Source organism: Aquarana catesbeiana, linkage group LG04, assembly GCF_042186555.1.
Source record: "Aquarana catesbeiana isolate 2022-GZ linkage group LG04, ASM4218655v1, whole genome shotgun sequence".
Classification (NCBI taxonomy): domain Eukaryota; kingdom Metazoa; phylum Chordata; class Amphibia; order Anura; family Ranidae; genus Aquarana; species Aquarana catesbeiana.
The window spans coordinates 511,495,143-511,513,633 of NC_133327.1; the positions used below are offsets into that span (position 1 = coordinate 511,495,143).

General features: G+C 40.7%; 1 protein-coding gene across 5 annotated transcripts in view; it reads right to left on the reverse strand.

Annotated features, from left to right (window-relative positions):
- The window catches only part of BIRC6 (baculoviral IAP repeat containing 6), a 709,573-nt gene that overhangs the window by 75,055 nt on the left and 616,027 nt on the right, over nucleotides 1–18,491 (reverse strand). For all 5 annotated transcript variants that reach the window (XM_073627731.1, XM_073627734.1, XM_073627732.1 and 2 more), the window contains exons 67-68: nucleotides 7,330–7,475; nucleotides 5,978–6,088 (exon numbers count right to left, since the gene is read on the reverse strand). In XM_073627731.1, coding sequence (XP_073483832.1) covers nucleotides 5,978–6,088; nucleotides 7,330–7,475 — 257 coding nt within the window. The remainder of the gene's footprint in view (nucleotides 1–5,977; nucleotides 6,089–7,329; nucleotides 7,476–18,491) is intronic.

Below are 18,491 nucleotides of genomic sequence, written 5' to 3' on the forward strand. Positions count from 1 at the left end.
ATATGTCACTTTCTGGGCTGGAATTAAGGAAGACTTCTCTTTGTTTATTAACCAGCCTAGAAGGAAGATTGAAGGAAGTCCTGTACAGTCTGGAGATCTGCTAATAACTTTTGGTATGACTCCACCACTAGGTCGTCATCCAGGTAAGGCATAATAGTCATCGCCTTTAACCTTAGCGGAGACAGTGCCTCCCCTAACACCTTTGTAAAAATGCGTGGGGCTGAGGACAGACTGAAGGGGAGGGCTTGAAATTGAAGGTGCCGAATCTGTTCCCATCTTGACCGCTAGTCTCAAGAATCTCTGGAAGGCTGGATGGCTAGTGATGTGCAGATAGGCATCCCTCAAATCCAAAGTGGCCATGAAGCAGTTTGGGCAAAGCAGGTTTTTGATTGAGAACACGTCTCCATACGAAAGTGCTTGTACCTGATCGAACGGTTTAGAGGCCGGAGGTTCAGGATAAGACAATATTTTCCTGACGGCTTTCTGATGACAAATACATGGGAGTGAAATCCCTTTCCAAGGGGAATAAATAATTTTGTGCTGCCCAAAAAGGAGAGCGGCTAACACAGCAAATAGGGTATGTGCAATAATAAAGGAACAAAAAACTGTAGAGCTAGTGTGAAAGATGAAACATCCACAATCATATATGTACTAATGACTGGTGCATCATCAAACTTTAAAGTGAAAAAACATCAAGATTGAGTGATGTGAGTCCCATATAAACAACTTCATATGAAGATCATGGCCAAGTGAAATCTTGAAGTGAAGAAAACACCACCACCACCAATAGGGAGGCTTACCGGAACGTTTGATCCCAAAGGAACATACGTTCAATAGGTCCAACAAGCTTGTGTTGTAAAACAGCCAATGGAAATGTCGAATTCTGTGGGAGTTGCAAGGAAGACCTGCGACCATCCATAAACCAGTATATCCCTTGGAGGTAGTGCCCCAAATGCGTGCGTGGCAGTTGGGTTAGATGGAGAAGAACAAAAAAGGCCACATAATGTAATTCCGTATATATACATACAACATTTATTAAAAGAATTAAACTAACATTTCAGTAGATAAAACAGCGCTGTATGATAAAATGGCGGCAGTGGAATCCTACCCATTTTCCTGACGGCTTTCTGATGACAAATATATGGGAGTGAAATACCTTGCCCTGATCCGACCGGGGAACTGGGATCAGGACCTTTTGATCTAACAAGTCTCTAATTTGGAGACGCAGGGCCCTCGCTTTTACCGGATCTTGGGGAAGGAAGGTGACCAATAATTTCTCTGGTGGCTGGCAAGAAAATTCCAGCATGTACCCATTGGTCGCTAGGTCCAGGATGAATGGACTTGAGGTGACTGCTGCCCACTGTGGGAGAATAGCCCTCAATCTTCCTCCCACTGGGAGACACGAGTCACTGTGGCCTGGCGGGTTGTTGAGGAGGGTTAAACAAGACGCCCCCTCTACCCCTGCCCATGTGGCCTGTCCAATGTTTTTTGGGCCTATTGTCTCTTTCTATAGGACCTTGCTGCCTACTTTGGCCACGAAAAAAACTTTCTGGCTGTCGGCTTTTTTTTATTCTCTGGAAAGGCCTTTTTCTATCAGTCGTGCTTTCCAGCGCCTCTTGCAGACCTGGGCCAAAAAGATAATCGCCTGTTAAGTGAAGACCACATAGGCGCAACCTTGAGGCAGTGATGCCTGACCAGGTTTTAAGCCATAGGCTTCTTCTGGCCGAATTCATTAAGGCCGAGGTCCTAGCTGTCATTCTTATCGTCTCTGCGGAAGATTCAGCCAAAACCCCACTGCACGAAAGAGGAGAGTGAAAGATTTCAGAATCTGCTCTCTAGAGGTACCTGCCAACAAGTGTGTTTGTATTTGTTTTAACCATACTTCTAAATTTCTGGCTACACAAGTGGAGGCCAGAGCTGGTTTAAAATTCTCAATGGCTGAATCCCAGGCTCTGTGAAGGATATCTCCTCTTTTATCCATCGGATCCTTAAGCGCGCCCATATGGTCAAATGCTAGGTCCGAGTTTTTTGAAAGAGGTGCGTCTAACTTAGAATTTTTGTTCCATGGCTGCGCTGCGTCCTCATCAAATGGAAACCTTTTAAAGTCACCGGAAAAGAAAGGTTTTCGCTCTGGATTTTCCCACTCCAGCCTGATAGTATCAAGAAGGGAACTATGCCTTTTTCTTATGCAAACCTTTGTACATAAGGTCATGTTTAGACAATTTTACCTTCTCCTCTTCTATATCAAGTGTCGTATAGATAGCCTTAAGTGGGTTGTCTATACAGGTGCGGCAAACTGTTTTGCTCCATGAGGAGCTCAATTTGTTTCCGCAAACTGCACATTTCCTTTTTGGTGGCTGCGTCCCTGAGTGGGACTTTGCAGGGGCTTCTTCATATAGGTGTCTTCTGATTGTTACAGTAGTAACAGGTAACTTTAGACCTTCTTTAATCACCCTCAAGCTGATCATTGGTTGAGTCTTTGCTATTTTGGCAATTCTTCAATCCATTTGAATGGTAGTTTTCTTCCATGTCTTTCTGGTTTTAGTTGCCATTTTAAAGCATTTGAGATAATTTTAGCAGAGCAGCCTATCAATTTCTGTACTTTAAAGGTCTTCCCCTCTCCAATCAAATTTTTAACCATTTCCCTTTCAGGAGGGTGTACATGGACGGCCTTCCATTTCAGTGGTTATACAGGGTTGATGCCTGCACCCACAGGCATCAACCCGGTAATCGTTCTTTTCAGCCGGCGATTCCCTGCACCATAAGAACTATCCTAGCAGCAGTTCAGCCACTTGATCCTTCTTACAGGTGGCGGCAGGGGACGTCCCCCCTCCCGCTGCCCTCCAGTGTTTTTACCGGCTCGCCCATGCGATTGGCGAGCTGGAGGAGGACTCCATCGGTGCCAGAAGTTGACCATAGAGATTTCTGAGGAACAGATGGTCCCCGGTCATCTCCATGACTCTGAGGCCCAGGCGTGACATCATAAGTAGTAAATACTGCCATGTACTCAGCTGGAAAGCTGAGGTCGTCCTACTGTTTTTTTTTATCTCAGGCTTTCCAGCCTGGAGGAGAGTTGTGGGATTTTTATGACATCAGATCGCTCCATAAGGAGGACCTATCATGCATTATTCCTATTGCGCGCCTACATATGTAAACGGCGTCCAATCCACACATGTGAGGTATCGCCGTTAACGTTATAGCAAAAGCAACAATTATATCCCAAGACCTCCTCGAACGCTAAACAAATAACCTGTAAACATATTTAAAGCTTTGCCTATGGAGATTTTTTAGGTACCGAAGTTTGGCGCCATTCCACGAGTGTGCGCAATTTTCAAGCATGACATGTTCGATATCTATGTACGCTGTAAAAACATCTTTCACAATATACAAAAAAAAAATTGGGCTAACTTCAGTGTTTTTATTTAATTCATGAGCCTTTTTTTCCCCCAAAAAGTTGCCACAACCGCCATGTTATTCCCTAGGGTCTCTGCTAAAAAAAACATATGTATAATATTTGGGGGTTCTGAGTAATTTTCTAGCAAAAAACTATGATTTTTACATGTAGGAGCCAAATGCTAGGCTTGGACCGGATGGGAAGTGGTTAATCAAAGTACGCTGATCTTCTGAACAATCTCTGAAATAACCCATTTTACTCAGATTTGCAGAGAGAAATGCACTATACCCAGCATGTACAACAACATTTTCTGCCTTTGTCCTTAAAGCGTAGTTACGCCCACACTACAAACTATGCCCCATGCAGATCATTTTTTGCACGCTAAAAACATTGACTTTTTATTTTTTGCGGTCGATTTACCTTCTTTTTTTTGCCACGATTGTCATCTTCCTGTGTACCTCACCGCACCGAGGTACGTCATTTCTGGTGGCGCATTGGCTCCTGGGAGAGGAGGGTCATCAATTCCAGGAGTCAATGGGCATCACCAGCTGGTAGCATTGCGTTATTTCCAAATAGGACATTACACGATGCAAGGCTGAGCTATGCAGCAGTAGGGCGTGCTTCCATCACACTGCACATGTGTGAGATCGGGAGGTGCATGCTGGATAGCCAGCATGCACAGAATCCTGGAAGATAGACCCAGCGGGCTTCACATGTCCACACTCTAGATGGCCGCACTGTACAGAAGAGGATGTTTTAAATGATGCACAAAAACAGAACAGAGGACAGTTTTAAAGATAGCTAAATGTAAACGAACAAGCGGTGACTATACCAGGGGAACTTAACAAAACCAAACAAAAAAAAAAAAAAAAAAAGACGGAACTCTGCTTTAAATTAGGGACACTGGGGAGTCTGACCTCACTAATTGAACTCCACACTGCTATTATTCTGAACACGCCCCTTTCAAGCAATGATTCAATTACACAATCAGGAGCATGCATTTCATGACTGTTGGTTTTCTATTACTCTACTACACATATTAATACATTATTTTGCCATGTAGAAATATAATTTATACCAAAAACAGTGATTGATCAGGTTAGTGATGTTGGACTGCTACTATTTTGAACACAAGTGTGTGTGTGTGTGTATGTATATATATATATATATATATATATATATATATATATATATATATATATATATATATATTTATATATACACTTATATATACACATACATATACATACATACACACACACACACACTCACTGGCCACTTTATTAGGCACACCTGTTCAATTGCTAATCAGCCAATCACATGGCAGCAACTCCATGCATTTAGGCATCTAGATGTGGTGAAGACGACTTGCTGAAGTTCAAACTCAGCATCAGAATGGGGAAGAAAGGCCATTTTAGTGACTTTGAACGTTGCATGGTTATTGGTGCCAGATGGGCTGGTCTGAGTATTTCAAAAACTGCTGATCTACTGGGCGTTTCACACGCAATCTCTAGGGTTTATAGAGAATGTCCTGAAAAATAGAAAATATCCAGTGAGCAGCAGTTGTGTGGACGAAAATGCCTTGTTAATGTCAGAGGAGAATGGGCAGACTGGTTCGAGATGATAGAAAGGCAACAGTAACTCAAACATTTGCTACAACCAAGGTATGCAGAATACCATCTCTGAATGCACAACACATCAAACCTTGAAGCAGATGGGCTACAGCAGCAGACAACCACACCAGGTGCCACTTCTGTCAAGAATAGGAAACGGAGGCTACAATTCGCACAGGCTCACCAAAATTGTATAATAGGAGATTGGAAAAACATTGCCTGGTCTGAGGAGTCTCGATTTCAGCTGCAACATTCAGATGGTATGGTCAGAATTTGGCAGGACGGTTCAGGCTGGTGGTGGTGTAATGGTGTGGGGGATATTTTCTTGGCACACTTTGGGCCCCTTCATACCAATTGAGCATCATTTAAATGCCACGGCCTACCTGAGTATTGTTGCGGACCATGTCCATCCCTTTATGACTAAAGTGTACCCATCTTCTGATGGCAACTTCTAGCAGGATAATGCACCATGTCACAAAGCTCAAATCATCTCAAACTAGTTTCTTGAACATATCAATGAGTTCACTGTACTCCAATGGCCTCCACAGTCATCAGATCTCTATCCAATAAAGCACCTTTGGGATGTAGCAGAATGGGAGAATTGCATCATGGATGTGCAGCCGACAAATCTGCAGCAACTGCGTGATGCTATCTCTGAGGAATGTTTCCAACACCTTGTTGAACCCATGCCAGAAAGAATTAAGGCAGTTCTGAAGGCAAAAGAGGGTCCAACTAGCAAGGTGTACCTAATAAAGTGGCAGGTGAGTGTGTGTGTGTGTATATATATATATATATATATATATATATATATATATATATATATATATATATATATATACACACACATACACACACACAAACACTTCTGAATCTTCTTGGTCAGTATTATCAGTGCAATTTGCCTCCAGGTTTTAAGTCTCTTACAAGCTATATATAATATAGAATGTAATACAAAAACACACTCGCTTACCAAACTGGAGCTTTTTCATAACAGCCACATACTTCTCTTCTAAGGATCGCAAGACCGGAAAAGGTTTGGACTTCACAGCAACCTTTTTGGAGAACTCTGCCAGCTTCTTCTCTAAAAAACATAACACAAGTGTTAAAAAAAAAATGCATCAACTTAAAAAAGGATATGCAGACTTTATCTACAGGCAATTGTGCCCTTGTGGTTTAAATTAAGATGTTTTCTTAACACACCTGAAGCCTCGGCAGTTCTGCTTCATGTAATTTGTTGCTGGCTTTCCACTAATCATCTTATTTCTAAACTCCAGCGGTTTGTGCTTCCATAAACTAAACAACATGTTCGCCCGCTGTAACAAACCTCCGGCCAGGGGAAGTATTAGTACAGTCACTAATGAATGACAACCTTCCCACTCAGGGCAGCTTAGCAACCAATGACATCGCTGCCCACATTTAGCTGAATGTGAGCAGGTGGGCTGGGGATGCTGGCTGACATTATTGACCAATTATGGCCACGTGGCCATGAATAAAGGTAGTGATGCATCCTTGATTTGTATTAATTATTTCTAAGGACTTTATGTGCTCTACGCGTGTTTATTTACGATTTTACATTTTTTTCTGAGTAACTATGGGTACTATGGTAACTAGACTCCAAAGAATCTAGCATGCATTTTGGGGAGGATGAGAACCTGTCCTAATTCTTTTTTGGGGTTCCCCTTACAATCCATACCAGGATCCTTATTCTAGATAAGGGTCTGGTATAAACGTTGAAGGGAATCAGCAGCACCTTGTTTACAAACAGAACATCATGCGCTGTGTTCCGGGCGCGAGCCGAGACTTCAGTGGTGCTCAGCGCAAGCAATGTATTCTATCAATGAATACAAAGCTTCCTCTGATTGGCTGAATCAGAGAGGCGGGCTTATGAAGTCACAACCTCGGACTCAGCAAATCAGAGGGAGCTTTTGTTCATTGATAGAACACATAGCTTGCTCTGAGAGGCTGAGCTCCGCTGTGGCAATCTCTTCTGTGCTCTGTGTATGAGACAGTCTGGGCTCACACCCGGAACACAGCGCGGTATGCTGTATGTAGCCGCAGCTAAATACAGTTTATACCACACATCTAATGGCCCCAAAGGTCAGTGAGGGACATGTATAGTGTGTGGAAAGAGTTTCCCTTTAATAATGCTTTTAAGTCATTTATTTATATAATTCTAGTGAAGTTGTTTATCTTTGTTTCTCCTTGAAGATGAGATTCTCTGCATTCAAGTGATTTAAAAGAATAGCTTTGAAAGATTATGCCTTTAACGAAGAGAAAATTATTAGGCAAACATTACATTTAACATGGCAGGCTAGAGCTTACCTTGATTAGCTTGACGAAGGCTGGTGGTAGCAACATAAACTATCTCTGCAGTTTTCTGGATATCTGGCACAAGCAAAGTCAGCCCTTCTGGCTCAGGATCAGAAGCATCCGATTTCACACCAGATTTGACCTTATCTTTCTTGGATCTGTAAGATTTTAGGCAAGAAGTTTAACGAAAAATGACAGCCTTTCTTTAAGCAGGGCATACCAACATTGTTCTTAGAACTTGTATATAATTATTAATCATAGGTTAATTTCAGGCTCGCATTGGAAATGTAAATTGACACAATGAGGAATTTTAGCACTTGCAAAACACCTTTAAATATCATCCCAGGTACAAGCTTTATTTTAAATCTCAGGTTTATCATTGCACTTTTTGAAAGAGAGGAGGACTTAAAAGTGATCTACATTCAGAAATAAAATGGAATATAATGCAGTTTACCAGCCCTTGGATGTTGTGGCTGCATTAGTTTCCATCTGTCAGACTTCTGCATGTACAGAAAAAAATCCACTGATTTGCTAGAATTCCAGTGTCAGTGACTTCGCAGACACTTCCTGCGCACTGAAACTTAAACATCAGCAGCAGCGTTCCCAGCCACCTACTGTGATCATTATCATGCCTCTCCCCTAAGTAAAAGAGATGAGAAGAGGGGGGAGAGAGAGGTGTTTGTAATCCAAATCAGGTCAGCAGCCAAAGGTGATCTAGCGGCTCTTTCATAAAGTTAGTGAGCATTGCCTTTCTAGACCACGAAGTAAAAAATGCAAACAAGTCTGAAAAAGGGGAACTAATGCAGACACTAAATCTAAAGAATATGTTGAAATGCATTTTTTTTTGTTTTGTTTTTGGGTGTAGATACACTTTTTTTTCTAATGCTTTATTAAATGTTCTTCTACTTTAAAATGTATACTATGAACACATTAGCAAACACCACTTATTTTATATGAGCTTATACTAGATCATTAAATACTGCATATACCTTCAGTATGTCACAAATACTAATAAGTTGCATCTTGATAACACTTTTTTTGCTATGCTTTAATCAGCAATCCAGTCAACAAAAATCACAACTGATAGCATGTACATTTTTCTGTTACTTGCGCAATTGTAAAATTACACTGAATGACAACAGTAGAGACAAATTTAACCACTTGCTTACTGGGCACTAAAACACCTTTCCTGCCAAAACCAATTTTCAGCTTTCAGTCCTGTCACTCTTTGAATGACAATTGCGCGATCATGCTACAGTGTACCCAAATGAAATTTTTAAATATTTTTTTTCTCACACAGATAGAGCTTTCTTTTGGTGGTATTTAATTGCTGCTGGGTTTTTTATTATTTGCTAAATAAAACAAAAAATGAATGAAAATTTTGAAAAAAAAACAAAAACTAAACGGTTTTATAGTTTGTTATACTTGAGGTGATTGAAGCCGTATTAGTGCAATTGTGACCGAGAAAATTGAGTACTGTCCGTGATACTTTTTTTATTTGCACTAACATTTTTTATGGACAAGCTTTCGGGGTGTGTCCCCTTCTTCAAGGTCCAAGCAGTACTGATTCACAAAAGTTTTAGCAGAAGGTAAAATGTTAAAACAAAACAAAACAAAACAAAAAAAAAAAAAAAAAAAATCTCTGAGGGAAAGGAACAGAGGGAAAGCTATAGACTGGAGGGGGAGGATGATAGTCACAGAGGGGGACATAAAAAACTGTAGTATAGTGGGTGAGGAAACCAATATCTAAATTTAGGCCATTGTTTTTTTTGTGTCAAAAAGAAGTATCATTCCTATTAGCTCAAACATTTTCCGTTCCTGGATAGTTCTGAAATTCCCTTTAAGAACTAAAACATTGCAGTCTTCTATAGTGTAGTCCGGTTGTGAGAAATGATGTCCCACAGGTGTACAAAAACTGTCTTCCTTATGTTCCTTGATGTGTCTGTGCAAATTCATCCTCACTTGTAACTTTTGTCCTGTTTTACCAACATAAGATCCTTTGCTACACCTGTTGCTTTGGATGAGGTACACCACATTACTGGAGGTATAGCTGTATTATCCCGTGATATTGAAGGTCCCATTTGTGTGTGTGACACTTTTGGATAGATTGATCTGGTTGCACAGTTTGCAGCGTTTTTTATTACAGGGTTTGCTTCCATTATTTATGACTTTATAATCAGAGTGAAGTTTCCTGCTGATTAGTTTATGTCTAAAGGTTGGGGGGTTGTCTGAAAGCCAATAATGGGGGGTTGTTGGAATATTTTTTTCAGATTTTCATCCTCTGTTATAAATCTTTGATTATCTTTTTGATCTCTTCTAGTGCTGGGTTGTATGCGGTGACTAGAGTTACTTGGTTGGTTGGTTGGTTGTTTGTTTTTTCTCTGTGTATTGGAGGAGATTTTCTCTTCTGGTTTTCAAGGCTGTGTTTATGTTGTTGATGGTTTTGTCTTTGTAACCTTTCTTATTGAAGGAGTCTGCCAGTTTTCTGAGATGTCTTCTGGGTCTGAACATATTTGGTGGTATCTGATGGCCTGGCTGTGTATGATGGCTTGTTTTGTGTGTTGGGGGTGAAAACTGGAATCATGGAGATAGCTGCATCGCTCAGTCGATTTTCTGTATATCGACGTGTGAGGCTAATCATCCCTGATGTATACTGTAGTGTCTAGGAAGTTGACATGTGTGTTCGAATAATCCATTTTTAATTTGATAGATGGGTGAAAAGTGTTGATCAATGAGAAAAATTGTTTTAGATTTTCTTCACCTTCAGTCCATATCATGAAGATATCATCAATATTGCGGTAATATCTGTATGGCTTCTGTTGTATGCCGTTCAGGAAATTGTCCTCCAGGTCAGCCATAAATAAATTTGCATATTGGGGTGCCATTTTACTTCCCATAGCAGTACCCATACATTGGAGATAGATGTCATTGTTGAAAGTAAAGTAGTTATGTGTAAGAGTGAATTGATGAGCTGTGTAACATCCTCAGCAGTGTATTTGTGGTTTGTTGAGGATAAGAAGAATCTGTGACATGTGAGGGATGTTTCTGTACAGAGATTCTACATCCATAGTGACTAGAAGTGTTTATGGTGGTAATTGTATATTGTTAAGCTTGTTCAGAACTATGGATGTAGAATCTCTGTACAGTAACATCCCTCCTAAGGATGGGTTGGCAGCATGTCACAAACTAATCAATATACGCTTATTGCGATTTTTTTACCAAAAATATGTAGAATACATATCAGCCTAAACTGAGATTTTTTTTTTTTTTAAATGGGGATATTTATTATAGCAAAAAGTACAAAATATTGTGTTTTTTTTCAAAATTATCGCTTTTTTTTGTTTATAGCGCAAAAAATAAAAACCGCAGAGGTGATCAAATACCACCAGAAAAAATCTCTATTTGTGGGAAAAAAGGGACATCAATTTTGTTTGGGTGCAACGTTGCACGACTGCGCAATTGTCAGTTAAAGCGACGCAGTGCCGAATCGTAAATAGTGCTCTGGTCAAGAAGGGGGTAAATTCTTCCAGGGCTGAAGTGGTAAAACTTCACTGAGGACAAACACTAAGGGATGACGAAATCTAGCATTGTAACACACAAATATGCACATCTATGTCTAATCTTTGACAGGAATGCTTAGAGAAAACCAAAAACAAAGCAAAAGACTTGCAGGGTGGTCTGTGAGGCATGTTGGTGGTACACAGAACTTTAGAAAAGGAGGCATGCAAACATGCCACGTGTTTACTATATGAGTGCAGATAACAGGATGTGCCGATATTATGGACAATGCTGTAAAAGGCGCCGAGTACACCAACATTTTGATCTATAAAAAAAAACACTGGTAATAGCTTTTTGTAGGAGGGTTTTATTAGCATTTTTTGCAGTTCCTTTAAAAAAAAAAAAAAAAGCTCAAAAACTGCTATTAGTAGCATTTAGGTATTCAGTAGCTCAAAAAAAAGGCTGATAAAGCTTACAGGAGCATTAAAAACGGCTTGTGTGCATGGAGCCCTAAGTGCCGCCTGACAAGTCGCCTCCCGTTCTGTACAATGGAACCGTTCTAATCGGAGTGACGCAAGTCGCTCCGACTTAGAAAAAGGTTCCTGTACTACTTTGGGGGCGACTTGCATAGACTTCTATACAGAAGTCGTTTTGCAAGTCGCCGTGGCAGTCGTGTGCAGGTCGCCTCGGTGAGGCGACCTGCAAGTCGTGCCGCCCCTAGTGTGAACCAAGCGTAAATGTGTATTAGAATAAATTGCTCTGACACTGTAAAAAGTAGCAAATTATACTGGTGGATCAAAAGCAGAAAACCAGATACAACTGTTTCAAGAAGTACCACAAGCAAGTACCACAAGTACCATAAGCAAACCCTACATGGCTCTGATAAGAGCACACATTTCAAAGGGTGACTTTTGGCCTGCATATGAGATCAGTAAATGCAACCTTGCAAGTTAAAAGAAAAAAATAAAACTGTGTTCCTATTTAACTTAATTAACCTGTGTTTACCCATAATCAACCCTTATTAACGCTTTCGTTCCACACAGCTATTCTGTTGCTGGACTTTTTTTTTATACCGTTAACAGTGACACTTAGTTTTCATTCCTATTGTTTTCTTTTTACGAACATACAGACTATATGGCACATCGCTCTGACATAGGTGGGCAGGACAGAGGCAATAATGTGGGGAAGAGAGAGGCTGCTGCAGATCAGAGGCTGACACTATGTCCTGGGGGACGGACGCTTAAATCTAGTACAGACTGAGTTTGACAGGTTGAACGAAAAAAAAAAAAAATATGCCAGAACACTCCAATCAACTGCTAGTTTCCCAGCATGCTCGTCCGACAGAAGCCTGCTAAATGGCCTGAATTCTGTTGGACCGGCTGCCATACACATGGGCCGAATGTCAGCCATTGTTTTTTGAACCGGCCGATGTCTCCCGACAATCGGCCCGTGTGTACAGGGCTTTAGCAGATTACAATGAAGGGGGGGGGGGGGGGGATTCTTTTTTCAGGTGGCCTAGAATACTAAAAAAATACTAACTCGATCCAGGATCAAAAATAGGATAAGGACTCACATTCACATGAAAGCACACAAATCTAAAAAAAGAATTGAACACAAATCGCTACAGGCACATTAACAAATCACAAAATAAAAATTCTAAAAAAACTATACATTGCTAATGCTATTAAATTTTACATTTAAATTCAGAAATACATCTGACAAAACGAATAAAAAGTCTGCAATATCAAATAGCTGCTTTAAGAAATGCAGAGATATCAGCTGTTTGGCTGCCTTGGAACCTCTGGAGTGTATTGAAAAGCCACAAATCAAATCTGCTAGATTTTCTAAAAGAAACTTATAAATTCAGTTGCAGTTGATTAAAATGGCAAACCCAGAGGGATAAAAGCAAAGACAGGCAGGTATACTGGTTGCTACAGCCACACTCAGTGCTAATACCAATAAATTTGTTTGCATACTCCTTAGCAATCAGGTTTCGGTTTCTCACCATTCAGCACATTATCTATTTGTTGACGAATGAATTGCTCTTTAGAGGCAGTTTCTTAGAAATTCAAGAAAACTACAGCTGTCAGAATGTCTTCAGCACAAGTAAGTTGTTTTGCTAAGCAAGGTATCTCACTACAAACTGTGATTATGTCAGCGAAGCACAAGTTGCCTCTCTTGCTGATCGATAATAGACTCAGGCACATTTAAATTGCCGTTTCTAGCCTATAGAAAATCAGCATGTCATGGAAGTCTGCAATACACAAACCATAAACACAAAATCTATAACCCAACATTTTGCCGTCCAATTTGGCAAGTAGAAGTCAGTAAGAAAAGAACAAAAATGCAACGTGGTTTATCCTAGCTCAACAAGGGAACAATTTGTCCTAAGTGACTTTGTTTATAAATATAAAACCAATTATGATTTGGGATTATACTAAATGCATTAATTGGCCAAGAGCATCTTCTCCTTACACAGCACTTTCTTTCACATATATGGGACACAATCTCATGCCAGCAAGCATTTATTTTTTGTTATTGCAGACCCTCTCTTTGTAAGATAGCTGGTACAGCAGAAAGTACCTTACATCTGTCTCTTGAGATCAGAAGAGAATATTTTGCCTTGGGATTTGAAGTTAAACCATTCCACTCCCTACAAAATGTTTGCACCAAAAAAAAAAAAAAAAAAGATAGTTTGCCAGTACGGCTTTCTCTTTAGAAGCTGTTTAAAAATGAATCATGTTCAAACCTTTACAATAGGCTCTTTTAAGAATCTGTCTCTCTGGCACAGTTCACAAAAAGGGTAATAATTGCAACCATGCTCCAATGTAAAAACTTTCTATGGTATGCCTACTGATCAAGCAAATCTGTTTGCACTGAGCATAAATACACTACACTATCAATATATAATAAGTTTTGCCCTGTATAAAACTACAACCCCAATTCCCCAAAAAGTCGAGACACTGTAAAATCTACATAAAAACAGAATGCAATGTTTTCCAAATCTCATAAACCCTTATTTTATTCGAAATAGAAAACAAGCACCAAGCAGCCTATCAGACACAAATAGGCCTGATTGGCTGCTTCACTGGCCAGTAACTTCAAGGTAAACTAAGAACCGGAAGTGACAAAATCCTTGTTGCATCCAGTTTTTGACATCACACAGTGGGAGGAACATCCTCAGTTCCTCTCACTGTGTCCCAGGAACCGGATGGCGTCGATTACATCCTTATTGAGCTCCCCTATCACTCAGGAGAGCCCAGTAAGGTGGCAGTGGTGGGAGTGACCCCGTTCCGCAGCCTGTAAAATCAATCCAGGGACGTCATAGCCACTAGGATTATTTTTACATTGAAGGGAATCGCTGGCTGAAAAAAATGATACCTTATCATTTGTATCACCCTTACTATCCAGCGACGTACCAGTATGTTGCTGGATGGGAAGTGGTTAAAGTAGGGGTCTCAAACTGGCGACCCTCCAGCTGTTGCGAAACTACAAGTCCCATGAGGCATTGCAAGGCTGACCGTTACAAGCATGACTCCCACAGGCAGAGGCATGATGGGTCTTGTAGTTTTGCAACAGCTGGAGGGCTGCCAGTTTGAGACCCCTGGTTAAAGGCATGTTACTTACAAGATATATAAACAATAAAAATATCTGCATATGAAAGTAATCCCAGGTACATCCTGCATATTGGGCTTTCTGGTTCCCCTCATAGAAAAAGGCCATGGTAAGGTCTGGATGAACATGTCAAGAGGACAATACTGAATATTGAGAGCCCTGCTTCTGGTGTGAGTTCTTGGAGAAGCTGATTGAGGGAGAATACTATATGTTACTTACAAGAGACTGCTGCTGGGTGTCACTGTCTTGGATGTGATGTAAGCAGACCTTCTAGCTAGATATAAGTTTATGTGAGGAGGGGTGGGTGATCTTGGCCAGCACAGGGACTAGACACTCCCAGAAGAGGAGAGGACTATGAAATACAAGGAGGGAGGGTGCTGTACATGGAAAAAGACTATCATATTTTCTAGCGTGTTCAAAGGCACAAGTGAACAAAAATTATTAATGAAAAGGAAACCCTTTGAGAAAGTGACGTGACAGTCACGTAACGCATCAGGGAGGAGAGAGGCGAGTCGTTCGGCTACTTAGCTCCCCGATCACGGCCAGATCGGTGAGCAGCTGTTATTCTTTTATCGCTGTGGTTTTGGAGCTTATATGTAAGTGATTAGAGGCTTTAATAAAAATTGTTTAATTTAATACACTATGGAGCCCTTCCTCTTCTTTGTTCCTGGAGCTGTATCTGCCTGAAGTCTCTGGAAGCGGAGGTTGGGGGACACCCGGCGGGACCTGTCATTGGAGAGATCGAGATCTTCCTGGGCTATCTCTAGCTGGCTTGGCTGTTATCAATCAGCTGCAAGGTAAGAGGCTGGGGCAACTATCACATAATTTTCGGTTGCACCTGGAAGAGCTTTTTGGACACAATTTTTTTTAATTATCACATAATTTTCGGTTGCACCTGGAGGAGTTTTTGGACACACTTTTTTCAATAATTCTTTGGACACTTATCTTAATTATTTCACGATTGGGGGTCTTTATTATGTATGGGATGTTCCATGGACTGTTTATGTGATTTATTATTTGGTTACCTATCCCACGCATCTGTCACAATTATTTGATACGCTTGGAGAGGTTCACTCTTGATACATTTAGCTACTGTTATCAATTTTAACCACTTGTTTATAATTGGTTGCCAGGTTATGTATTAATTGTAAATTGAACGCTGCACACATTGTTTATTTTTTGTGCACTTGTTTAATTTATTTATCTTTTTAGCGTGAGAACATTTAATGCTGCACTGTTTGGACCCATGCACTTTAATGTATAATTTTTTTAACCTATTTATGGGTTACATTAATGTTACATTTGTATCAAATTGTTTAAACAGCACTTTTGTGGTTATGCTCATTAGTTGTTTATATATATTTTTTTGGAGGACACTTGGCACTTGGAACGGGTTTTAACCCTTGTTTTACACCTTAAATTGATATTTATGCCTGCTGGAGTTTGGATACTTATAGTTTGTTTCCCAGTTTTTTTCATTTATTTTGAGGAACCTGTCATTGATTGGAAACCAATTTGATTCAATCCCTCTTACCAGCTTTATTATAGGGACTTCTTTACCATATATTTTTTCATTGTTTGATGCAATATTGTTTTTTTTTGTGACCTTTGGTTGCACAAAACCAGTGGAAGATTAATTTTTTAGACTGCATTTACCTGGAGCTTCTATTTCTGGACGTTCCTGGTATGGTGTGAGTTGCACAAATATAGTGTATTATTTTAGCGCCGCAATCTACTATTTAATCATCTTGTTAATTGGTGTGTGAACACTTTCTTTTGTGGCAGCTACTATTTTATTTTATTATTTTCATCCTTGTTTAGTGTGTGTTATTTAATATTTAATATTTTAGTAATTATTCTATTTTGATTTTTAAAAAAAAAATATCTTCTGGGTGTGCGCACAGGTATTCCAATACTCTCAATGAAAAGGAAAAAACACTGCAAGTAAGCATTTAAAATAAATACTTTTTCTGTGCTTTTTTTTAAAGCGGTAGCAAACCACAGCATAAAAAAAAAAAAAAAAAAAAAAAAAAAAGAGAAAACCTGCAAGACAATGGCATAATGTGCTAGTTTGCATTGCATTATGAAATACTTTCCTCCAGTCGAAACCCTCCAGCAGCGTAACGTCACCACTGACAGGGCTTCAATCTTCACCCAGTCTTCTTTCTGGATTGCGTGCTACAGCTGTCTTGACTGGCTGAGCTGCGATGGGAGTCACGGCACATATTCTGTCCTTTGAGAAAGTATGCATCACTGGCTGCGCAGAGTGTGACTATCTCCTAAATGGTGCAAGTTTAGGAGATTTTCACTGTACTTTCAAGGTAAGCCTTAATATAGGCTTACCTGTAGGTACAAGTTAAAAAAAATGTGATTTTTGTACTCGCCATAAAAATCCATTTCTCTGAGTTCATCAACTGACACCGCACCTCCTTAATCTTGACCATTGGGTTATATCGCCTCTGCAGGAGTAGGCCTAGGCAGAACAAAAAACATCTGTCTACGCCCATGGGCTGTCCTCAGTCAGTATATAACCCCCTCCCTGCTCTAGGTATTCAGTTTAGTAGCAAGCAGTAATAGAAGTATCAAAAAAACTCCATAGAGGGGTGGGTGCTGTGTCCGTCAAACTCACAGAAATGGATTTTACGGCGAGTACAAAAATCCCATTTTCTCTTTCGTTCATCGACGGACACAGCGCCTCCTTAATCTTGACCATTGGGACGTCCAAAAGCAGTGCCAAAGAAAAATGAGGGGTGGACAAAATAATCCAAGGCTAACCACAAGAGCCTTAATCAGGACACAGAAGCCTTAACCGGGTCAAGGGAGCCCCATCTGAAAAAAAAAAAAAAAAAACGTTTAAAGAACACCCCTTATGAGGGACCCCCCCCCCCTTAAACAGCAGCCTGCAAAACCTTGCAGGCAAAAGAAGCATCCGCAGATGCCATAATATCTACTTTATTAAACCTGCGATATTGACGCTTGATGACGGAAGGCCCAAGAAGTACCAAGAGCCCGAGTAGAATGCGCCAAGACAGGGAAAGGAGGAACCCGACCCTTAATAGAATAGGCCCGAGTGACAGTCTGTCTAATCCATCTGGGGATGGTAGCCAAAGAAGCGGCCAGCCCTTTCCTTGGTCCTTGTGTAAACAAAAAAAGTGAATCTGACCTCCGGAAGGACTCAGTGGATTCCAGATACACCCAAATCGCTCGAACCACATCCAAGGTATTCAAAGCAAAGTCCTTGGAATGAGCAGGCTTGGGACACAAGCACAGTAACACAATGTCCTCAATAAATGGAAGTCAGAGACAACCTTGGACAAAAATGATGGACAGAGATGAAGAACCACTTTATCCCTATGGAGTACTAATGAGGGACTACGACAGGATAATGCCGTCAACTCTGAAACCCTGCGGGCCCAGGTAATAGCCATCAGGAATGCCACCTTCAGGGACAATGTAGGTAAGGGAATCTCCCGAATATTCTCGAAAGGAGGTTTCTGGAGAACCGATAGCACGAAGTTTAAATCCCATGGCGGCAAAAGAAACCGTGTACAGGCGGAGCCACATGCCGGACTCCTTGAATGAAGGTACGAACTAAAGCGTGAGTGGCTAGGGGTCGCTGAAAGAAGACTGCTAAGGAAGACACCTGACCCTTGATGGTGCTAAAAGCCAACTTCTGCTCAACGCCCTGTTGAAGAAAAGCCAACTGAAAAAGATCGAGAATGAATGCCAACAGAGCCACAGAAAAGGATCGAGGATAAACACCAATTGACTCACCATGAAATTTAAGCTTTCCACATACAATGGTATATCTTACTAAAAGTCGACTTCCTCGCCTTCACCATAGTAGGGGGATCACTGATCTCGGCAGACCTCTATCTCTCAGTACCTGGCTTTCAATGGCTAGGCCATTAAAACCAGTTACTGTAAAGCAGGATGGAAGCTCAGCCCTCGGTACAACTGGTCCTCTTTTAGAGGTAGCTTCCAAGGGATGTTTATGGCCACTGGAAGACTTTCACCCTCGGTCCTTCGTTGGCACTGCAGAAGAGGCAGGCGTTGGCCCC